This window comes from Salvelinus namaycush, chromosome 1 (assembly GCF_016432855.1).
Source record: "Salvelinus namaycush isolate Seneca chromosome 1, SaNama_1.0, whole genome shotgun sequence".
Classification (NCBI taxonomy): Eukaryota; Metazoa; Chordata; class Actinopteri; order Salmoniformes; family Salmonidae; genus Salvelinus; species Salvelinus namaycush.
In genome coordinates, this window is record NC_052307.1 from 73,695,952 (window position 1) to 73,721,957 (window position 26,006).

At 40.1% G+C, this 26,006-nt stretch overlaps 2 protein-coding genes across 2 annotated transcripts; both read right to left on the bottom strand.

Moving 5' to 3' along the window:
- Positions 1-9,136: 9,136 nt before the first annotated feature.
- LOC120048651 (tripartite motif-containing protein 29-like) lies at positions 9,137-13,142 on the bottom strand. Its single transcript, XM_038994760.1, has 2 exons — positions 12,469-13,142; positions 9,137-9,529 (listed from the first exon to the last, which is right to left on the bottom strand). Exons 1-2 carry the CDS (start codon positions 13,048-13,050, stop codon positions 9,260-9,262), a joined length of 852 nt encoding a protein of 283 aa, XP_038850688.1. The 5' UTR covers positions 13,051-13,142; the 3' UTR covers positions 9,137-9,259.
- An 8,820-nt stretch (positions 13,143-21,962) lies between these two features.
- Positions 21,963-24,049, bottom strand: cartl (cocaine- and amphetamine-regulated transcript-like). The gene is made up of 3 exons (XM_038994948.1): positions 23,912-24,049; positions 23,230-23,307; positions 21,963-22,070 (listed from the first exon to the last, which is right to left on the bottom strand). Exons 1-3 carry the CDS (start codon positions 24,047-24,049, stop codon positions 21,963-21,965), a joined length of 324 nt encoding a protein of 107 aa, XP_038850876.1.
- Positions 24,050-26,006: the final 1,957 nt, after the last annotated feature.

Consider the following 26,006-nt stretch of genomic DNA (forward strand, 5'->3'; position numbering starts at 1 on the left):
ATTAAGATCATCATTCCTGCATTGCCTACCAATCTTACAGCTATGTCCCAAGTATCCCACATACCTCCCAAAGTGTGCACTTATTCTCTTAACTGATTTGAAACTAAATGAATGGTATAAGAAATATGGTGAAAACTCCTACTAGCCAATGCCTCCACCAATTCAATTGTTTTAGATTTGTGGGAAGTAGTGAACGAGGGCACACTTCAGGAGAAAGAAGGACCCATATTATGTCCATGCATAATATAATAATAATATATCCTTTCTCCTGAAGTGTGCATGACTTTTCCAATATTTTTATCAGAATAGTACACTGGAGCTTTCAAGGTCACCGGAATACCGTTGAAAATCTGTTGAATTTAATAGGTGTTACTAGTGGAGGTCAACAGAAATGTTTAACTTTCCCTCTAACTTGTGAGGGAATTGATTAATGTGTAAAAGTAACGACTGCAGACACAGCAGAGAGAGAGTGGCAGAGAGAGACAGATGGGGGGAGGGGACAGAGAGAGGAAGAGTGAGGGAGAGAGGCACAGAGAGAAAGAGCAAGGGAGAGAGAGTAAGAACGAGGAAGAGAGAGTGAGAGAGAGAAAGAAAGAAAGAGAGAAAGAGAGAGTACTGTGTACTGTAGCTTTAGTAGACTACCTCATCAGTATAAGATATGAAGCCTCTTTTTCCTCTTTACTGTTGTTCCCCTCAGGTGGACTGGGATCGCTTACAAATTATTACATCTGTGAAAAACACTAAAAGACACAAACCATAAAATATGAAAGATTATCTTGCTGAGCCACCCTGTTGTGGCATCATACCTCACATAGACATTTGTAACCTAAGGTGCTCTATATTGCATTCATGTCACACTGTGAACAGAGGTTTGTCCCTCAGGCACAATCACATGACAAATCCTTCCTATCTATGCTACCGAAGAAACAAGAAAGGGAAATGTATTCAAAATGCCTACAGTCCATTCACTTTCAAACCCTCTTGGATTTTTCAAATGATGTATTACCATTTGTTACCTTATTTGTTATTTTGAAGCTCAATCTGCTCAATATGATAGTACAGAAGGGTACTAAATTACTTTTTAGACTCAAAGAGGCTATACAGCACCTGACGGATAATTTGCATAAGTTATTTTCATAAGCACCCAGCAGCAGTCATTTGAATGGTTTAACGCAGGGTTCTCCTACATTTTCTAGCATGAGAGCTACTTAAAAAAAAATAATGTTGCGAGCTACTCATTTTTTAAAATAGCTTTCAAATAGGCACATTCTTCTCTTCTCCTCTACCCTGCAACTCTTCCCCGGGTCCTTAGTGTACAAGATATGTGTTTTCTGTCAATATACCTGGTCAAGTAATGGTTAATAAACAACTCTAAGGGGGCCCCATAAAATTATATGTTGTATTTTCGTGAATTCTGTTTTCTCCGTTTTATTTTTCTGTTTTTGTATATTACAATTATTCATAGAGAAACAATGAAAACTGATGATCTGAGTCCATGTCAATGCTTAAATCACATCAGAAGACCCTTTTTGAGGTCTGGACATTTTTCTGCTGTTAGGCCTACTGCTGCAGCACATGTCATGACAGAGTTTGAAGAAATAATGGCCACCAATTGATACAAATAATCATGATATACTGTAGTTACTGTTTGTCAGGTAAGACTACTTTGCAGTTAACATTTAATTGAGCGTGGCGAACTGGCTACATAAAGAGTGGTAGACAAACGTACGCACCAAACAGACAGACACTTGCAGTGTTGCTGGAAATTGACAGATATTGTGTTACGTTTGGCTTTGTGTTACGTTAGGCTTTTTAAGCCAATAGTGGCTAACCAGGGGTGGGATAATGTCAATGTGGCTTTGATTGGATAGTAGCTGGGAGCTCTATGTGGGTCCACAAAAATGAAGGCCCTAAAAAACCTCCTCGTGCTTTCACCCAGGCTTTCCCCTCAGGCTGCATGTGTACGAGAGGTGTTCCCACGCCATATCATCCTTACTTTGCCCTCTATTTTTGTGCTATGTGCAGTCAACTAGTATAATTATTGTTTTCCCAAACAAGCCTTTACCCCTCTTGAGTCTAGGATGTACAATGAATCGCTGTGGCTAGGCAGGTGGTGTTATCGTCCCGAGTCCAGAACCTTTGGTACTCCTCCACACATCTCTCGGTCTTCTTATGAGTCAGGAGAAGCTTTGAGATTAGGAAGTGCACATTCTTGCAGCCTGCCGCAGTCCACTAGTTTTAGAGACAGACCCCCTTGTACTTCGCCCTCCGGCCACAAAACATTTGCATATAAATCATTCCATATAACCCATAACACATTAATTACTACTGCTAAGCCAGTTATATAGTTATAAACATACTAAAATGCGTTAAAGTAAATGAGTCAGTTTCCAACAATCCCTCATCTGGAGCAAAGTTCACTCACATGTTCCACGCCACCTACAGTAGAAAACATATTGACTTGAACAGGGAAGAGAGAGAATACATGTTTAATCATTTCACACCACCCTAGATGAGAATGAGATTGAGGCAAGGACCACAAAGCCCTTACTATCAATGTCCCAGTTATGCTTAGCCCAAGCTACAATCTAGTGGGTTTTCTTATAACCTCCCTCTTGGAAGACACAAAACAACAAGGTTTCCCTGGGAGTAATCCTCCCTAGACTCACTGCCCTTCTGCTCCATGGGGGGTTTCTTTCCTCCCTGAGCCTGCCTTTCCAAATCAGAATTAGAACTATTGATAAATTATCCAACCCAAATTTACACTGTCACGAGTGGCATGATAATGACAGATTGGTATCTCAAAGCATTTTGGTTGAAAAACTAGTTTTAACGACTCCAACCTAAGTGTATGTAAACTTACACTTAGAAAAGTGAATGGCCCTTGATAATGTCCCGATTTCAATATCTGGGGAATAATCAGATTAGCCGCCACCACCATCCGTTACGGTCAATTCTGTCTGGTCCATTTTCCCACCAGTGCACCAGCAGCATGAGAGAAGCTTTGACATGATCTTTCTCCATGCTCACTCCACGTGAACGCTCTCAGGACTCATTCCTCACTCTTGAGAGAAAAGGCAGTTGATAACTTCGATTGGATGCTGTACACCGGTTGCTGGCTCGGACTCAGGTCTCTGGTAGAAGTGGTGAAGGACAGGGCCATAGTGAACGCATTGTCACCATTACTTCAGCTGGTTAGAGGAGGTGAGGCTCACACTGTTCTCAGTAGAATGATCCCTTCCATGCATCTAGATACCATCTGTGGTCACCTTCCCTATAACCTCGAAAGAGGACAGACCAGAACAACAGTTTAGGGCATTTCTGATTCAGCAAATCCAGATACTGGATTTGATTTATCCAGATCCAGATACTTCAGCAAATCCAGAACTATTCACTGTTTGACAAATTATTACATTCCCAATATTCTTAATATAAATTTACAAGACAAATGGCAAAGAGAATAACAACACACTGTTGAATTTTTGTTGTTGTTGCAAATTGGCTTATACTCCCCTATCATATTGGCAACCTCAGCGCTGAGTTACAGGGTCAGGGAGTTAGAGGACTAACCTTTAGGGAGAAATCCCACCATACAGCAGACCCAATCAAGTGAGTGTTCTTTCCCTTTTTATTACGCTGTACTTCAGACTCATTATTTAAAGACATTTCAAACTTTTCAAAAATTCTGTGTATCAGGTTTACATTGGGGTTTTCCAGTACATTCCTTATCAGGAGAACTCACGTATGCAACCAAAAGATACTTCAGAAAATGTCATGTGTGCCCTTTAAGGTGCATCCTTTCTAACGCGTGACTAACCCCTACTAAACCTACTAACCCCCCCCCCCCCAAAAAAAACACAATAAACTAGACACGGTGTTAACATCACTAACAAATATTCATTACAGGTGTGTGTGTGTGTGTGTGTGTGTGTGTGTGTGTGTGTGTGTGTGTGTGTGTGTGTGTGTGTGTGTGTGGTAAAACGTAGGGCAAAAACAAACAAATGGCTATGCCTTAATTTAGGAACTCATTGTAGAATAATAGTGAAGACTTCAAAACTATGAAGTAACACATATGGAATCATGTAGTAACCAAAAAAGTGTTAAACAAATCAAAATGTATTTTTTTATTTGAAATTCTACAAAGTAGCCACCCCTTGCCTTGATGACAGCTTTGCACACTCTTGGCATTCTCTCAACCAGCTTCATGAGGAATGCTTTTCAAACATGCTTGAAGGAGTTCCCACATATGCTGAGCACTTGCTGGCTGCTTTAATTAACAAATCTGCTAGGGCCTTTTAAAAGTTGGTGCTGTCTTATCAGCTCAATTTTCGGTACTAAAAACATTTATTTGGATCTACTTCAATATTGGACAGTGTTCTACATAATGGAAACAGATTATTGTTTTAGATGACATTACCATTTTACTTAGATCACTGGTGTTATTCACACTATCGAATTGAGAAATAATAATTGGAAATCGTCAAAAACGTGTCTTATTCAATTATTCATACCTCTGTTCCAAATTTTCCCACTTTGTCCCATACAGCCTGAGTTCAGTGAGTACCACTCACTTTCTGGTGGCTTATCTATGGGTCCACAGGAAGCTTATCTTTAACCCAAACACCAGACGGCAGCCTCTAATTTATATCAGTCCCAAGGCTCAATCCCTCTGTTCATCACGTGACCTTGTATTGATTCCTTAGCTTCTTCAAATTACTAAGATATTGCATTATTAGAGTGCTATCTGAAAGCCACTAATAACATATGACCATTCACATACTGTTAACACTCATTGAATTTGACATCAACTGATAGACCATGAGTACCATGAATCTTTCGATTTTACTGTCTTTATCACTGTCTTTGTTACTTTCACTAGTTTCCATATCTGTATCCTTCAACTAGGACCCTTCTACTCTTTCCAATAGGAAAGTCCTGGTTTTACACCTATTGTAAGGTTTAAAACAAACATGATAACATCTGTTCACAGGGAGGCCACTGTTCTCCCTCCACTCTTTAATCGCTTGTGTTTTAATCCACCCCAACGTTTATTGTATATACTGTTACCAATCTCCGTTGGATATTCACTATTAGCTTCACACACAATAATGTGTACCATGTTAAGATTAATATGCACTAAATCGAGAAAGGTAATTTTAGATTTGGCAAACCCAATGCTGGCGCTTGACACAATTTCTTGTTTAAACTTTACAATTACAATTGTTTCTTTAACGCTACAAAAAAATAATAATCGTCAGTGCTGTAGTTGAGCGAGCGACGAATTGAGCGTTAAATTGAGCGAGCGACGACGTACGTAGTCAATATAACTATTTGTTCAGCACTTTTGAAATGTACAGCGACAGAATTCAGAACATGGGCCATTCTTACAGTACTCCCTGTATAACAAGTCAGAACGGTAGGATAAATAAAGGGGGCATATAAACAGAAAATGAAAGCTCTTACAACATTCATGATTACATTTCTCTGAAACAGGCTATAGGTTATATGTGCACCACCAAGTTAGAACAGATGGCGAAATTAAGAGGTGAAAATAGACCAAATTATTAGGGTGAGGCACATTGAATGGCGTTTGGGTCTTTGCATGTCAAAAACGATACACGTCATATAACACTATTTGACGTGTTAAATAAGCTTTTAATTTGACACCTCAAATAACACAATGCTATTATAGAATGTTGTGTGTGCTGAATTTGCACTTGCAAGCCAAGTGCCACTACTACTATCAGTAGCACTGTCAGAGCTGTACAAAAAAAGTCTGCAAACAAGCACACACCGGCCACGAACAATGTGTTTACAATACCGCGTTGGTGAAAATAGATCAAATTATTAGGGTGAGGCACATGGGCTACTAACAGCTTACTACACAACATACACTTAGTATTACTTTCTTAGCTATAGTATACATATCTCCCTAGCATATTACATAATTTATGCAGCAGCATACAAGACATTGTTGGACTCACCTTGTGAAGGAGGCGCGGGGTCCTTTGTGGGCAAAGTTTGTCATCAAACTTTGTCATCAAATTCTGGCATTCTCTGGATTTATGGTGGGAACTCGGGGAAAAAAACACATAGCCACTAAATTGAATAGCAGGCTAACGTTAGTGGTTGCTTTGCAATGCTTGCAGTTAGCCACTGATTCCTTCCAAATGACTCATTGTTGAATTTGCGATTTCCAACTTGTTGTGTAATCTTTATGTCCAATGGCCGATGATCACCGATACGTTTTATCTATAATTTCTCTTCATTATTTCTCTTCATATGATTGAAAAGGATTTGCCAGTAGATTGTCGACTTGATTTATGATGACGACTGCTAGCTAAGACTTTGAAAGTAAGATGTTGACATGATCAGTCCAATCAAAGCAACTGTACATATAACGTGATTTGACGTCATTTTATCTGTGGCCATTCGCCTTGAGCCTTCTTGGAAGGGCACTTGTAATATAACTATGGCAGGACCCAAAGGGCTGAATTTTTGGATGTCTACCCTTACTAAGGACTTAAACTTGGCGATGACGTACTGTCCCCATGAGTGACAGAACACTGAGCCAATCACAGCACAATGCTCCTATTTTCTGCTGGCTCGCCCCACCACCACAGAAAGCACTGAGCTAGGCTGAAACACCTGCATTTTGGAGCTGCCTGACTCAAGAAAACAAAAAATAGACCATGTGTGTATGCAGCTTTATTAATTAAATGATATATATTTTTTTTTTTACATGGTTTGCAAATGTTACACGTATTAATGCCAAAATAACATGCAAAACAGGCAAGCCCCCCCCGAAAAAGTATTTACATATACAGTTGAAGTCGGAAGTTTACATACACTTAGGTTGGAGTCATTAAAACTCGTTTTTCATTCACACCACAAATTTCTTGTTAACAAATTATAAATTTGGCAAATCGGTTAGGACATCTACTTTGTGCATGACACAAGTAATTTTTCCAACAATTGTTTACAGACAGATTATTTCACTTATAATTCACTGTATCACAATTCCAGTGGGTCAAAAGTTTACATACACTAAGTTGACTGTGCCTTTAAACAGTTTGGAAAAGTCCAGAAAATTATGACATGGCTTTAGAAGCTTCTGATAGGCTAATTGACATAATTTGAGTCAATTGGAGGTGTACCTGTGGATGTATTTCAAGGCATACCTTCAAACTCAGTGCCTCTTTGCTTGACATCATGGGAAAATCAAAAGAAATCAGCCAAGACCTCAGAAAAAATATTGTAGACCTCCACAAGTCTGGTTCATCCTTGGGAGCAATTTCTAAACGTCTGAAGGTACCACGTTCATCTGTACAAACAATAGTATGCACGTATAAACACCATGGGTCCACGCAGCCGTCATACTGCTCAGGAAGGAGATGCATTCTGTCTCCTAGAGATGGACGTACTTTGGTGCGAAAAGTGCAAATCAATCCCAGAACAACAGCAAAGGACCTTGTGAAGATGCTGGAGGAAACAGGTACAAAAGTATCTATATCCACAGTAAAACGAGTACTAAAACGACATAACCTGAAAGGCCGCTCAGCAAGGAAGAAGCCACTGCTCCAAAACCGCCATAAAAAAGCCAGACAACGGTTTGCAACTGCGCATGGGGACAAAGATCTTACTTTTTGGAGAAATGTCCTCTGGTCTGATGAAACAAAAATAGAACTGTTTGGCCATAATGACCATCGTTATGTTTGGAGGAAAAAGGGGGAAACTGCAAGCCGAAGAACACCATCCCAACCGTGAAGTACGGGGGTGGCAGCATCATGTTGTGGGGGTGCTTTGCTGCAGGAGGGACTGGTGCACTTCACAAAATAGATGGCATCATGAGGTAGGAAAATTATGTGGATATATTGAAGCAACATCTCAAGACATCAGTCAGGAAGTTAAAGCTTGGTCGCAAATGTGTCTTCCAAATGGACAATGACCCCAAGCATACTTCCAAAGTTGTGGCAAAATGGCTTAAGGATAACAAAGTCAAGGTATTGGAGTGGCAATCACAAAGCCCTGACCTCAATCCTATAGAAAATGTGTGGGCAGAACTGAAAAAGCGTGTACGAGCAAGGAGGCCTACAAACCTGGCTCAGTTACACCAGCTCTGTCAGGAGGAATGGGCCAAAATTCACCCAACTTATTGTGGGAAGTCTGTGGAAGGCTACCGGAAACATTTGACCCAAGTTAAACAATTTAAAGGCAATGCTACCAGATACTAATTGAGTGTATGTAAACTTCTGACCCACTGGAAATGGGATGACACTTCACATTCTTACAATAAAGTGGTGATCCTAACTGACCTAAGACAGGGAATTTTTACTAGGATTAAATGTCAGAAAATGTGAAAAACTTAGTTCAAATGTATTTGGCTAAGGTGTATGTAAACTTCAGACTTCAACTGTATATATATATTAATTTTATGTAATTCATTTTTTTGCTACAAATGTGGGTCTCAAAACTGGTGGGTCTCTGCCCTGAATGATAGGTCGCTACTGGCCAGGGTTAATGTCTTATGTCCATTACACCATAAAGCTTTTCTTGAGTATGATCTTATTTATTTTGTGTAATTCCATATACATTTGGTTATATTACAATAATTGATATATAAACTTAAAAATAACTTTAGAACATTTGTGAAGAAGAGCTAAGGGCTAATTTCTCTCCTTGAGGAAATTCTATCAAATATGTATATATTTAAACTAATCTCTAGCGGACAAACATTTGTAACGCAGTTAAGCAAGATTATGGTTTTGAATTTCCGAGATTACGTTAATACACACTCACCTAATTAGCTTCAACGCATTTCCGTCTGTCTCACATTCCAATGATAAAACTGGGTGGGACAAAAATGTAATTTCAAAATGTGGGGCGGAGAGGTCTCTTCCATCCCACCCATTCCTCCCCCTGCCCCTGCCTATGGCTACAAATTTCACAAATGTCTGAGTTAACTGAAATGTTGCTACAATTAAAACATTCGTATTTGCGAGTTTGGTGTACGTGTAAACCTAGCATTTTTTCTCTTAAATTCTGCTTTGACATTACATGGCGTTTTAAGATGTGTGTGTATTGTGGGTCTCCGATGCTAGGCTTTGCTGACTGCAGTATGTGGACAGCTTTCACTGCTGTTGATAACTTCATTGCTTCCTTCTCCCAGTGGCTCTCCACCTGCCTCTTGAGTTCTGAGACAGATTCCTTCACCATCTTAAAATCACAACCTTGGTTAAGGATGGTGGCAGGTAACTCTTCAGACACAGGGGGGGGTACTATGGTCTTTGAACCTCTGAAGGAACTGGATGTTGTCCTCAGTGTGGGAGAACTGCTCCATCTCAGCATGTCTCTTCTTGAGCTCAGCCACTTCCTGCTCCAGTTGCTTCAGGAGTCCTTCAGCCTGACTCACTTCAGCCTTCTCCTGGGCTCTGATCAGCTCCTTCACTTCAGAGTGCCTCCTCTCAATGGAGATAATCAGCTCAGTAAAGATCTTCTCACTGTCGTTCACTGCTGCCTGTGCTGAGTGCTGTTAAGATACACAGAGAACGAGACGGTGGATACATTTCAACCAGCCCACTCACTCAGCTTTCACCAGGACCCCAATATGGAAATATTATAGGTATGTATCAGACATGTATATATTTATATATACTTGAAATATAAAAAAATATAAAAAATAAGTTCCCTTGCCGGAAAAATAAATTTCTTCAAGAAAATCAAATAAATAAAGTTATTGGGTAAATCCATTTGAATTCAATCACTTTTTGACAGCGTCCCTTTTGATTTTAACAAAACTTTCCATGCATGTTTGCCCATGGAAGAAGTGGTCAGAAGGTGAATTTTGAGATAAAGGTGCTGAAAGTTGACCCATTTTGCATACCCCACCATACCATGAGACATCCATGTCTTCATCAATTCAATGATAAACGGTTGAGTTTTATGTCATTTCAAAGCTTAAAAACAGGGTCTCAAACTATTTTATATATATATTTTTTTAATAATAATTAAGACTTTCTTTACCTTTAACATTGATTATTTAAAAATGCGTAAACTCAGATTGTTATAGCTTAGTCCCTACTTTACATCATCTAAGATTTCTGTGTTGTGCCTGCCACTGGTTGAAACATAACATGATCTTGATTATAATATAATTCATAGAATGGATCTATCCCTGCAACTTAGCTGGTACACCATTTAAATGAGTGGGTGGCCGCCGGTCCACCCACAGTCGAATGTCAACTTAAATGGTCATGTCTATTATCTATATTTCTATGATTTCAATAGGTTTCCTATGGAGGATTGACAGTATAATTTAAAACAACAGGTTTTCCTATTCAAGTCAACATTCTCTGATGTGTGGACCAACAACCATCTTTGTGGTACCATTTAAAAGTTGACATTTTAATTGTATTCCCATTTTAGTACATTTATCAGTCAAAACATGACACTCACCCTGTATTCAAGAACATGTTGAGTCTCAACCAATGGCAGGCACAATTCAAAAACCTCAGATGATGTAAAATAGGGTCTAAGGTACAACATTTGTGGATTTGAAAAAATATTTATGTTAACGTGTTTTTAGATAATTTGACATTTAAGGTTAAAAAAGTATTTAAAAATGATTAAAATAAATTATATAAAATTATTAAATAGTTTGACAACCCTATTTGTAAGCTTTTAAATGATATCAATCTCAACCATTTTTCTTTTCCAGTGATGATGACATGGATGTCTAATGGTATGGTGGGTTATGGAAAATATGTCAACTTTCAGCACCTTTAGCTCTTGAATGTTTTGGCATTCAGGTCCAAAAAGTCACTTTCTGACCACTTCTACAATGGGAAAATATTTATTGAAGGTTTCGTTCAAATCAAAAGGGGTGCTTTCAAAAAGGGATTAATTCAAATCGATTTACCCTATTGTATACATTTGTGCCCAGTATTAATGAAGTCACACAGAAATGGAAAAACTGGTCTAAAGAACACCAAGGATGTAACCACTTGGAAACCTAAAACTTTCCCCCCACTTTTCTTAAGCAAATTTAGGGAGTGTTGCTGCAAATTAGCACAAGCTAAAGCATGATGGTGAAATGCATCTGACTGTTGATGATTCGATGTGTTAATGTTATGTTTTCATTGTATCTGTCTCTTAACAAATAAACTACATATAGTCCATTCCAAAATACATCCCTACATAGGCTAAAATACATCCCTTCACCGACAGGATTTCTTGCAAGGCCTTGGCTGTGAAATCACGAAGACCCATTCACAATGATTCAATGTTCTCAGACCTATTCTCCATTTGTGCTGTACAGTTAATGACCATTGCAATAAATAATACAAAGTCTACCTTTTTACCATGTACAGTAGCATTTCACTATCCCTCAGTTGATGAGAAATCTTCATTGGTCGTGGTGACTACTACCCTTGTTTCTTCCCTGCCACTCGTTCCTTCCACTCTTCTCACCGCCTCCAGATAGGAGGCACGCTGAACACTCCTTACTCTTGCCACCTCGGTCTCCTTCACCCTAACAGGACACTCCAGCAATTCGGGCACATGTTCACCCCCACAATTGCAGCAGATCACTTCATCTGGCATACGACACTCTTCCCTTCTGCACACACTTGACCAAATATTTTACATTGATGACACTGACGGGGCTTGTGCACAGAAGCTCTTACAGGGTATCTCATGAATCCTAACTTTATATAAGAAGGGAGAGACTCTTCGACAAAGAACAGAATGGATTAAATTAATTCAGTCGACGGCACCAACCACTCCATCTATGTCTTTAGTTATATCCTGTGCATTTACTTCTTGCTCCACCCCAGAAATAGCCTCCTTGATAGGCGCCCTGTTACCAAAATCCATGCAGGAAACATTCCACTCCAATTTATTTTTGAGTCTTAAAACACGCTTCTTCTGCTCCGCAGACACACAAAATCTAAATAAGACCACTTCTTGTGACTCTCACCGTCTCCACACTTTCCTCCAACACATTCAAGATTTTCCTCGAGACGTTATAAGGATTTCCCAGGTAACATTGGTCCAACACCCTCACTCCGACTAAAAACGAGTCTAGGGGTTTCCTAGTTTCCACCACAGCTTTACTTCTCTTGTTTCCCTTCTTCTTCACCACGGTAACACACTTGTTCTCACTCTCTGTGCTATTATCTTTACCTGACTCACTAGCAGTTTCAAACAAAACCTCAGTTTCCGCCATCTTCTCCTGTACTCTCCTTCCCACAATCCATATCGCAATTGTCTCAAGGCTTAAAAATCCTTCTTTAACCTGTTTCCTCCCCTTTATCTACACTGATTGAATGGAATTTAACAGGTGACATCAATAAGGGATCATAGATTTCACCTGGATTCACTTGGTCAGTCTATGTCATGGAAAGAGCAGGTGTTCCTAATGTTTTGTGCCTTCACTGTATATATAATGTAGATTATTCCAACACTCACCTTCAGATAGTCCACAGCCTGTCTCAGCTCCTGCATCTCCTTCTCTCTCATCTGGATTCTCTGCAGGGATTTCTGTTGATTTCCCTTCACCTGCTTCTGTTTCTCAGTCCTTTCTGCTGTAGCTGAGACTGTATCATGGCCTTTATGTTGATCCATCGTACACAGATAACAGATACACTGTTGATCGGTGCGACAGTAAACCTCCAGCAGTTTGTCATGATGAAAGCAGATATTCTCCTGTAGTTGTGAGGAGGCTTTGACCAGCTTGTGCTTCTTAAAGGCAGGAGATTGATAGTGAGGCTGGAGGTGAGGCTCGCAGTAAGAGGCCAGACACACCAAACAGGATTTGACAGCTTTGTGTTTTCTTCCAGTGCAGGAATCACACTCCACGTCTCCAGGTTCAGCATAATAGTGTGCAGGAGAAGTAGCTTGAAGACCAATAGTTTTCAGTTTATCCACCATTTTAGCAAGCAAAGTGTTTCTGCTCAGAACAGGCCTTGGGACAAAGGTCTGTCGGCACTCTGGGCAGCTGTAGACAGCCTTCAGATCATCCTGATGCCAGCAGCCCTCAATACAGCCCATACAGTAGTTGTGTCCACAGGCAGTAGTTACTGGATCCTTCAGTATATCCAGGCAGATTGAACAGCTAAAGGAATCCCGATCTTCAAAAAATGCCTCTGACTAACAAACTGTGCTGCCGAATAGGAGAGATAACTTTCGTTTTCCTTGTTTGTGCTGAGGAATAGGAGTGGCTGCCACATGGCTATTATGTAACTTCCTGCTTCTATGTGTGTGCAGAGTGCAATGTGCATTTGAGTTATCCTGCCCCCGTTACTCTGTCTTTTCTGCTCTGGCTGAGACTGTTTCATCATGGCCTTTATGTTTATCCATCGTACACAGACAACAGATACACTGCTAATCGGTACGACATTTAACCTCTAGCAGTTTGTCATGATGAGAGCAGATCTACTCCTGAAGACTGGCTGGCTTTGAGTTTTCCCAATCCTCCTGGTCAGTGTCTTTCATGACTCAACAGAGGATTCTGTACGTCCTGATCTCCAATAGATGGAATACACACACTACTGACCTGCTCTGTGCTACTACAGCACAGCATGGGAAGAGTTATACTGGTACAAAGTCAATAGACTCAATGCAGGGGTAGGGGGAAGTCAGAGACACAGTTCTTTCTGTATAGTTCACTGGGGAAATGGGATGGCGGTATAACTATTCAGATACCCTAGAGAGGTGAAAGAGAATGGACCTTAAAACAGATGGAATACCCTAGTAACAGGAACACTAGTATCAGGAAATATGTTTTCTTGCATTGGTAACTATATTTTTAAGTCTGCTATAGTATCAATCTGATATTCACTTAAAAATTACGTGGTTAAAAAGGGTAATTATATTATAATAAACCAATAATTACTTTTACATTTTTGGTGGATTCCTTACAACATCACTGTAAGCTACAGGTTATTGGATGCTTTGAAGTACATTTGTCGAATAGAATCTAATCATTTTATTATTTCTATTTTTAGAATAGCTTTATTTTTCCCACAAGGGAACTTCTTTTTTATATTTGAAGAATATATATAAATATATACATGTCTAATACATGTGTATAATATTTCCATATTGGGGTCCTGGTGAAAGCTGAGTGAGTGGGCTGGTTGAAATGTATCCACCGTCTCGTTCTCTGTGTATCTTAACAGCACTCAGCACAGGCAGCAGTGAACGACAGTGAGAAGATCTTTACTGAGCTGATTATCTCCATTGAGAGGAGGCACTCTGAAGTGAAGGAGCTGATCAGAGCCCAGGAGAAGGCTGAAGTGAGTCAGGCTGAAGGACTCCTGGAGCAACTGGAGCAGTTACCTGAAGAGTTACCTGCCACCATCCTTAAACAAGGTTGTGATTTTAAGACAGTGAAGTCTTGTCCACATACTGCAGTCAACAAAGCCTAGCATCAGAGCACCACAATACACACACATCTTAAAATACCCTGTAATGTCAAAGTGGAAGATACATTTAAAAACATTTTAAGATAAGTTACATGGACTCACTCTGTGTGAAATAATAAAGGGTAGAATTTCTTACCCTTCCTCTGTCCCCCACACATACAACATTTGTATGTCAAGTATTGAATTTCAAGCATAGATTCAACTACAAAGACCAGGGAGCTTTTTGAAAGCCTCATAAAGGAGGACAATGATTGGTAGATGGGTAACAATAACAAATCAGACATTGAATATCTCTTTAAGCATGGTCAAGTTAATAATTATGCTGTGGATTATTTATTAAACCACCAAGACACATCAAAGATACAGTCATCCTTCTGAACTGAGCCATAGGACAGGAATGAAACTGCTCAGGGATGTTATCATGAGGCCATTGGGGATTGTAAAATATTTACAGAGTAAACTGAGGATGGATCAACAACATTGTAGTGACTCCACAATCATGACCTAAATGACAGAGGGAAAAGAAGAATACAAATATACAGAATATTCCAAAACACGCATCTTTTATCCAACAAGGCACTAAAGTAATACTGCAAAAAAACACGGCCTAAATGCAAAGCCCTATTTATGGTGCAAATCCAACACACCACTGAGTAACCGCCTTCTTATTTTCAAGCATGGTGATGGCTTCATCATGGTATGGGTATGCTTGACATCAGCAAATACTTTGGAGTTTTTCAGGATAAGAAGAAACGGGATGGAACTATGCACAGGCAAAATTCGAGTGCTTTAATGCTTTACACCAGACACTGGGAGAGGAATTCACCTTTCAACAGGACAATAACCTACAACACAAGGCCAAATCTACACTGGAGTTGCCTACCAAGAACACAGTGACTGTTCCCGAGTGGCCAAGTTACAGTTTTTACTTAAATCTTCTTGAAAATCTATGGCATGACTTGAAAATTGCTGTGTAGCCATGATCCCCAACATCTTGACAGAGCATGAAGCATTATGAGACATACCCAAGAAGACTCAAATCTATAATTGCTGCCAAAGGTGTTTCTAACATGTATTGACTCAGGGAGCTGAATAATCATGTAACAACTATATGTTAGTTATTTAATTTCTAACAATGTTTAAAATAAAATAAAAATGTCTTCCACTTTCACATTACAGAGTATTTTGTGTAGATTGTTGACCAAAAATTACAATTAAATCAATTTAAATCCCACTTTGTAGTACAATAAAATGTGAAGAAATCCAAGGGGTATGAATACTTTTGCAAGGTATTGATTCTTGAAGAATATTACTGATAGATGCCTCATGAGCTTAGTTTAACTGTAACGGATGTCGTCGGTGGAAGAAGGTGAGGACCAAGGTGCAGCCCGGTAAGTGTTCATGATATTTAATAATAATCAAAACTGAACACTGAATAACAAAAACAACAAAGAAACAACCGAAACAGTTTTGTCTGGTGCAGACACACAAAGACTGAAAACAACCACCCACAAAACCCAACAGAAAACAGGCTACCTAAATATGGTTCCCAATCAGGGACAACGATAGACAGCTGCCTCTGATTGAGAACCATATCAGGCCAAACACAGAAATAGAAAATCATAGAAAAACTAACATAGACAACCCACCCAACTCACGCCCTGACCATACTAAAACAAAAGACAAAACAAAGGAACTAAGGTCAGAACGTGACATTAACTGTCTTACCCCATCAGAACCCAGAATATAAACTTGTTTTACTCTATTGTTTTTTAACAATGTAATTGTAAACAAACACTGTACAAAATGTGTACACTAACCCTGCTTCAAAACACGAATATAATAATAATAACATAGCCAGTCTTCAGGAGTAGATCTGCTCTCATCATGACAAACTGCTGGAGGTTTACTGTCGCACCGATCAGCAGTGTATCTGGATCCACTGACGACTGCCTGTGGACACAGCTACTGTACGGTTTGTATTCAGGGCTGCTGGGATCAGGATGATCTGAAGCCTGTCTACAGCTGCCCAGAGTGTCGACACACGCGTTGTCCCAAGACCTGTTCTGAACAGAAACACCTTGCTTGCTAAAGTGGTGGAGAAACGTAAAAATACTGCTCTTTGAGTTGTTCCTCCTGCTCAATATCTTAGCTATTTAAAATAACTAACAGTTCATTAACTGTAATTCTGGTTTCTGTATGATGATACACATTTCATACAATACAGATTGTATGAAAATCAAAGATACAAATACATTAAATGTACTGTATTTGTAAAAAGTGAAATGACTGTCCATTCTGTTTCTAAGCAGGCAATAGTATAACCTTCCTGTAGAAACAATACTGCTTCTGCCAATAAGTCTGGACCTTTATGGCACAGGAGGCAGTGTACTTGCCCTGTAACTACAGGCTTGCATGTTGAAACTCCACTATGGCGGTTCCCCCTTGATCACTACATTAGTGTTAGTCTGACAGACCGTGAGAGGATGGAACCCTGCCCCCACCGTCAGTATGATAGCCTCTCCTTGCTTTAACATGATTAACACAGAGTCTCAGTCTGGTCCCTCCTGTCTCCATTGCTTTGACAGGATCCCAGGCGGCGGTGTGACGGGTGTGACAGACGTTAGTGAGCACACAGGTCCTGTTGTGTCCCATCACCAGACCGTCACCAGACCATCACTAGAACACTGATGTAATAAGAGGGGTTGAGAGAAAAAGAGACCCAGGCTGAGTTCAGGCAGATTGGAGCCACGTCTATAGACACTGTGTAGTGAGGCTAACTGAAGACAAACAGGATCAAATTACAGAAACGAGGGTAGTAGTTGTCTGTCGGCCATCTGAGGATAAGTCAAGGCCAACTGTTTCACCAAAGATAAGTTGAGGTGAGGCCATCATGTGGGCAGTGAATTTGCACATACTTTCAAAGTGAGAATTGCTGGAGAAAAGAAGAGAGAGACCTATTGCAAAAAGTGCATTAAAATCATATATTTTGATTGTTACAAAAGGTGCATTCAAATCCTATGTTCATAAAGAAGCCTGGAGCTCCCTGCGTTGTAGAAGGTTCTCCAGAATGCCTGGAGACATTCGTCTGCATTTCAGCGAGGTATTGCACCAACCCTTTTGGTTGGGCAGTTTGTGTGATTGACGGTGAGGGAGTCAGAGATTTCATCACCCCATTTGCATGCTATGTCTTCACAAGAAACAGAATGGATCTTACTTTTATCCTATATGAATATCATATATGAAATAGATTAGTCTTACATAAAACATTAAATTTGTATTTGATTTGATATATTTTTGGACATACCTTTTGCAATAGAGAGAATGAGAGAGAGAAAGAGGAAGAGAGAGAGAAAAAGAAAGAGTGAGCGAGAGAGAGAAAGAAAGAAAGAGATTCTCATTCGCTTTAAGATACCCAATCTGGATATCAGGATGCCTAGTTTCCCATTAACCAGATTCAAATTTTTCTTGACACCTCCAATCCCAACAAATACATTGCTTCACATACACACACCAGATGCGCCACACCCCAGACACATACATTACAATGACACGCCTTAATAATGTATCGCTCACAGCGACAAATATCCCAAACAGAGCGACATTCAGCCATAAAGATGTATCATTATTGACATGTTTTTTATTGCACACTGAAATGGTGCATCATGGTTGGAAAGGCAGTACCATGGGGTTTGTGCTTGACTCGCTATCATTTCCCCCAAAGCAAGAAACCAGGGGATCTTTAAATGAGCCATGCTCTCTAACATTACTGTCCTTTTATGGACTTGTGGATGGAGACACTCTGAATTACTGGGATGTGCACTCAATGCAGTCCGACAGCTAGGTTATGACCCACTGTGTTTTATACCTGGGTTCAAATAGTATTTTTTTTTCTTTCAAATACGTTGAGGGTTTGATTGAGCTTGGCTGGAGTGCCAGATGGCAGAGGCCACAGGGTTTGCACTTCTGGGACTATTTCATTGGTTCCATTAAGCCAGAAAAACTAAATCAAGTGCAGCTAGTATTTGAAAGGAAACCAAGACTATTTGAACCCAAGTCCTTTCTGTTTAAAGATGTTGTGCATTTGAATGTTTGACCTGACTATTTACAGTAATGATGCATTATAAGAGGGTTTGGCTCATATCACAGCGGGAGGATATGGGTCCATGTCTGGTCACAGTGTGTAGTACTTAAGTGAAACAGTTTTGTGTGAATAAACACACATTATATAGTGTGCAGAACCATGTGCACATGGCTCAATAACCATGGTCTTGTGTGGAATGAGGGGTATCAACCAGGAATAAAAAGGACAGTCATTTTTCCTAATCCATAAGAAGGCTTCCATACTTTCCACTGTTGTAAATATGTGTAGGCATGACACTGTCATTTTCACAACAACAACAAATTAAACTAATTGACACCCAATTCAGTTAAATTGACAACTGAATTAGGCTGGGATACAATCCAAGGTGCGTTATAGAGCAACGCACTGACAATGTGCCTTTTAAATGCAATTTTACAGACGTTTGCGGAGATCGCATTCACGGAAAACAATGCGCATGTTGGCTCAAGCATAAATGACCTTTAAAGGTCAAGTGCAATGCGTTGCTCTATAACATGGTTTGGATTTAATACCGGCCTAAGGCTATTGAACGCAGTAGTGTTTTCATTCAAAAGAGAAGGATGACACTGAACTTCACTACCTGAGCCAGGCTGCTAAACAAGATGGCCAACTTTCCCCATGTCACATACTTATTTTTCTTTGGTATTATGGCGGTCTGCAAACAAATGATATAGGTGCATGCCGCCACCTACTGTTTTGGCTGTATATCAGCCTACTATTCTGTAATATGAATTCATTACACTTTGAGAGAGAAAAAAATTCCCTACCAACTAACCCATTAAAACCACTATTTCACTACTTTGGCCCTATCTGATCCTATCCCAGGCCAACAGCCTGGGAGAACGGGACACTATCATTCAAATCTGGGGCCTGAAAGGGAACTGCATCATCAGACAACATTCCCAGGAATTTTTCAGCAGATTCAAAAACATTTTCGCTGCATTCACAATTATGTAAAGTTTCTTTGATTTCTTGTTAGTTTGGCTTGTACAATTGATCACCTGTGCAATAAATGCAACAAAATCCACCTTCTTCACGATCAGTACTTCAGGATCCCTCAAATGATAAACAATACCTTCTGCAGGCTGCGGGGCATCCATTGCCATTTCTTCCTCATTTGCATTCGCTCCTTCCGCTATTTGCGCTGCCTCTGCATAAGAGACCTGGTGAACAGCCCAGATTCTTGCTACTTCGACCTCCTTCACCCTTACAGGGCATTCCTGGAACGTGGTTCCCACCACAATTGCAGCCCCGTGTATCCACCGACTCTTCCACAACATATTCCATCTGCACACAGTTGCCACGTGGCCAAACTTTTTACATTAACAACACTGCAATGGTTTGTTCACAGAAGCTCTTACTGCGTATCTTAATATATACCCCAGCTTTACATCTGTGGGAAGAGATTTTCCATCAAATAGCAATAGCACCGATAGGCTTTGCTCTTTCCTTTCATTCACCATACAGTTCAATCATCATACATCCATTACTACTGGTACATTGTATATTTTCAGCCTCAATTTCCACCACAATGCCAGAGATGACACATTTTACCTGTGCCCTGTTCAGAAAATCAAAACTTTGAATTATACTCTGATAATTCCCAGAGACACAATGCACTTTCCTTTTGTTCTTCTGACACAATAAATCAACACCATACCGCTCCTGGTCACTTTGATTGACACCACCTTTCCCAGTGGGTCCTCCACCATCTCCTTGACTGCAAATGGATCTCCCAAAAACACATCTTTATCCATGAAACTAACTCCAACTAGGAACAAGGCATTATTTGACCAAGGCCTGTCTTCATGAACAACTTTATCCCGTTTTGCTTCATTCCTCAACGTGACAGTTTTCTACTCATTTCCATTAACGTTACTTAATGCGTCATCCGACTCAGTGCTTCCGCTTCTGCCATCTTTCCCTCAGTTCGGACGCCAAGAAGACGACCTTCCATGTCACATACTCATTCACATGTTTAAATGAAGGTGGGAAGCTGTAGTACTGACAGAATGTTGGCACTGAAAACGACACCTCCTTTACACATAGCTCAGGCTACCAGTCATGTTGTACTGCCTTTTGTTACAGTGGCAAGCAAATAGGTGATGCAAATGTGTTTTGTTTGTGATACCCCATGTAAATATTTGCTATGGCCAGGAACAGCCTTCGGTTTACAGTTGTCTTATGGAACGATGACATTGAGTTGTATTGACGTTTACTAGCAAACAGAATCATATCTAACCTCCTCATTATTTTACATAATGGTTGGTTTCTCCTGTGCGCTGATGTCCTAAAAGGCAGGGTTGTGATTATTAGGCCATTACGTAGGAAAACATTATGCAATGAAAAGGTTTCTTATTGGACAAATTCAGATAGTCCTACCTCTCCGTTTCACTTTGTTTTACTTTTACATTACATTTAAGTCATTTAGCAGACGCTCTTATCCAGAGCGACTTACAAGTACATACATTCATACTTTTTTGTACTGGCCCCCCGTGGGAAACGAACCCACAATCCTGGCGTTGCAAGCGCCATGCTCTACCAACTGAGCTACACGGGACCTTCAATGTTGTACCTAATGAACACCACCATGGGTCATATTCATTGGGTTTTCTTCAATGTTGTACCTAATGAACACCACCATGGGTCATATTCATTGGAGCACATCATAGCAAAATGTTCAGGTAGTCCCTCCCGTTGTCTTCATTATGAACAAGACCTTGAGGTGAAGATGTCCTGGATCAACACAGGACACTGGAATGTAGATAGACTGTGAGACTCACATAGATTGTGTTACATGATAAAAACAGATACGACATTAACAGACTATAGTAGGTCTATGTGTTGAACTATTTTGTAATTGTGTTCTTAATGATAGCTGGAAGGCATCATATCTTAAAGTGAATGATTTCATTAAGTCACAGTTTGATCCCAAATATCCCTTTTCGATTTTTGCATATTTTTGCATTGAGGTATTCAAATAAGAACTCTAAATCCAAAACAAGTGAGATGACCAACATGTTTATTTGTTTGACAGTCTAGAGTGCACATGCTGTAAATGCTTTCTGGGTTACAAAACCCCTCCATGCTCCTCTTTAAATGGAAACGACTTTATCAACACACAAGAACAAAACAAGAAAAAACTCAAGTGCCATAATGTTGGCCTACAGCTTGTGGATGCTGCATATCCCTTGCGGTTATGGACACAGTGGTTTGTCGCAAACTCCCAATATTCCCTATATATTGCAATAATATTGACCGGAGCCCTTGGGGACATGGTCTAAAGTAGTGCACCGTAAAGGGAATAGGGTATCATTTGGGATACAGGTGATGGTACAAGTTGATGATGATATTCCTCTTGGCTGGAGCGTTGGATGTGGTGGTTCTAGTGAAGTGTTTCTCCTTGAGGGAGTTTAGAGACATTTGAGGAGGAAGGAGTTGCAGCTGCTGACTCTGCCACAGTCACAGAGCTTCCCAATGCGGGGTCCATGCCTCAAGGCACACCGGTCACCCATACCACACTGAGAGACAGAGAGAGAGTGAGGGAGGGGGGAGAGATAGATAGAGAGAGGGAGAGAGAGAAAGAGATATAGAGAGGAAACACAAAGTACCTTTATCGCAAAACACAGTCCTTAACTAAAAAAAACACATTTAATTAGGAGAGAAAGAGTTAGTCAGCGATGGTAATGAAAGTTCTAATTAGTTTGCTGTATGAATGAAGCGGCGTTCGCTGGTTCTTTAGACTCATCCTCCTTTCAGTTAATTAGACTTAGGTTATCTAGAATAGGCTGTATAATTGCACTCAAATCAAAGGCTGTTGGCATTTCTCCGCTTGCATTTAATTATACTGACAACTTATACTCGTTAATTGGTTTTACATAAACTTTCAATCGAACTGCATTGAAATGGTGCACAGACTATAATACAGAGTGGGAGAAACATGGGGGGCTTAAAGGGGACGTTCAGGATTTTACAAAAAAAGCCAAATGCCTGTGACATCAAATAAAATATGGAGTTGATTTGAGTTGATTTCAGGTGATTTGGCCATTACAAAAAAAAACAGCTCACATGACACTATTATTGATTGTTAGCTTGTGGTGGCTAAAGTTATCTGAAATAGGGAATATTTAAAGAAAACCAAACCATGGATTAAAGCTTCTCCTGACCCATGGACTACTTTCAGGGTGAGGAACTATCTAACATAAAGTTGTAAAATCCTAAACTTCCCCTTTAATAACAGGCATCCACATTTTGTTCCAAGTAAATAAACTCCTTTAATATATTTCAGCAATAAGGCCCGAGGGGGTGTGGTATATGGCCAATATACCATGGCTAAGGGCTGTTCTAAGCACAACGCAACGCGGAGTGCCTGGACACAGCCCTTAGCTGTGGTATATTGGCCATATATCACAAACCCCTGAGGTGCCTTATTGCTATTATAAACTGGTTACCAACTTAATTAGAGCAGTACAAATACATGTTTTGTCAGACCAATGGTATACGTCTGATATACCACTGCTTTCAGCCAATCAGCATTCAGGGCTCGAACCACCCAGTTTATAACACCCCTTTGATACTTGAAAAGTACTGATGATTTTAAATGCAGTCATCGCCTCCATTTGGTCAAAAATAACATTGGTAAAAGTTATTCGTTTTAAACAGGAACCTATTAGGACTCACAGGACGGATCATGCCTCTCTTCTCATTGGAAGGCAGATGGCTCTGCATCTTCACTAGAAGAGCCTCCATCGCATCCACCTGTGACACGGAGTAAAGGAAACAGGGTCAATGGAATTTCTCATTGCTTTTCTCAAGGGGGGTTTTAAAATCTATACTCCTATATGAGTGCAATTTCCCCATGAGTTTATGTGCTACCTAACGACAATGTCAGTGTTATAGAGGCTATATTTTTGTTTCCAGAAGATCCTCTTGTGGAACTTTATCTCTTCAGGTGTCATTCATTTGACATTTAGTGACATGTTCCAGAGGTTCGTCCAGGGATGGACATTAATTAAGATAGCCAGCTAGACCGAGACCGGTACTTTTCAGACGGGCTAGTATAAATGTTGGTTTACTAGCCCGGCTGGCCAGTGGACAAAATCTTTAGCTCCATCCCTGTGTTCAACCATGGATAAAACTGATGGATAAATCGGATTCTCAAGGACACCTTTATCAGGACGAACTGCTGAATAAGGTTATGTTGCCCATAATCCAATCACATTTAGATTGCATTTATATTTCGAATTATATCGACTTAGATTTAGATATTAAATTGAGAACCTGTGGTGCATGAATATATATCTCAGGACCAACATGCTAGCGTAGCCTGAAACAACAAAAGTGATTCCCTATATGAACTTACAAGTTCTTTCTCTGCGGCCGCGGCAGAGTTCTGCGCGCCAAAGTCCTCTGCGGAAACTTCATGTGACGCCTGTCCTCGGCACATAACAGACATCAGGCCGATGCACAGCAGTCGGAGCAGCACTCCTGAGCTATCCATGGTTCTGATGCGGTGCGTGGTAAATGCTGTGCAGTCGTGGCGGCAATAAGAGAGCGCAGGGGATCAAAAAGGAGGGTCGGAAGTTCAGAGTGAGTAAATGTGCAACGGACTGCCGGACCTCTGCATTTATACTAGCGAGTAGCCCCGCCTGTAAGGTAATTTAGCTGGGTTGCAAGACCCATAGCGAGGAACTCCAGTCTTCAATGCATCTTGAATGGTTTGAAGGATGACTCTTAATTGTGTTATTTGAACTGGTGGGTTGAAATCCCACACGTTACACTTGCATCCATAGCTTCTTATTTTGTCCATTGTTCAGATTTAAAATCCCTCTATTTATAATTGTAGATAATGAAGTTGTTTTTCACTCTGTTGCAAGTCCCACGTCAATATATACCAATTAAACTGCGTAAGGCAACTGTAGGCTATTAAATACAATTTTCCTTGTAGGGGCCATTTCTCCCGTTGAATGAGACCATTACAATCCCGCAATAGAATTTCAACGGTGATATTAACTGAGTTGGCGATCAATTGTGATTTCACCACAATTAAAATGTCTAATCACTGATATCCATTACAAAACAACCCCGTGTCTCATTTTTCCTTCACAAACCTAATATACAGTGAAATAGAGAAGGAAAATGTTCTAATACTGAAGCTAATATAATAATAATAATAATAATAATAATAATGATCATATAAAGCACAGGTGTCAAACTCATTCCACGGGGGGCCGAGTGTCTGCGGGTTTTCGTTCCTGCCTTGTACTTGATTGATGAATTAACATCACTAATTAGTTAGTAACTCCCCACACCTGGTTGTCTAGGGCTTTATTGAAAGGAAAAACCAAAAACCTGCAGACACTAGGCCCTCCGTGGAATGAGTTTGACACCCCTGATATAAAGGCTCCATTCCTCTTTGACTTCAACTTTATATATTATTGCTCACAGTTTACACAAAGAGAAGCGCAGAATTTACGTCATAAACAGCTGCATAAAAACACTTACCATACATAACACAGGACACAGGACATACAAAAATAATCATGATACCGTTTTTTCACTGGGTGGGGTCTGGCTCACAGAGCCATTACACACACACACACACACACACACACACACACACACACACACACACACACACACACACACACACACACACACACACACACACACACACACACACACACACACACACACACACACACACACAGGGGCATTATAGAGAAGCACTCATCTGTTCCAGTCCATTCATCTCCTATTAAAGGTGTGTGATATAATACACCTCAACACAATGTCCAGTACTCACTTGAATATAACCTGCAATTAAAGCTTTGTTGTATTTACCTTTAACTCACAGCAACATGTTAATACTAGACAACACACTGGCATACGTTGCGGCCTGAGCCTTCCTCAGTGTGTTAGAGGCTCTAACTGGCTCACCCAGAGTCTCTCTGGACAAATTATGGAAATGATTTGCAATTTCTTAAAAAGAGTACTCCGGTGAACTTAATGGTGTTGTTCCTGTGTCTACAGTTGAAGTCAGAAGTGTACATACACTTAGGTTGGAGTCATTAAAACTCATTTTTCCACCACTCCACAAATTTCTTGTTAACAAACTATAGTTTTGGAAGTCGGTTAGAACATCTACTTTGTGCAGGTCATAATACATTTTTCCAACAATTGTTGTCATACAGATTATTTTACTTATAATTCACTGTATCACAATTCCAGTGGGTCAGAAGTTTACATACACTAAGTTGACTGTGCCTTTAAACAGCTTGGAAAATTCCAGAAAATTATGTCATGGCTTTAGAAGCTTCTGATAGGCTAAGTTCCATCATTTGAGTCAATTGGAGGTGTATCTGTGGATGTATTTCAAGACATACCTTCAAACTCAGTGCCTCTTTGCTTGACATCATGGGAAAATCAAAAGAAATCAGCCAAGACATCAGAAAAAA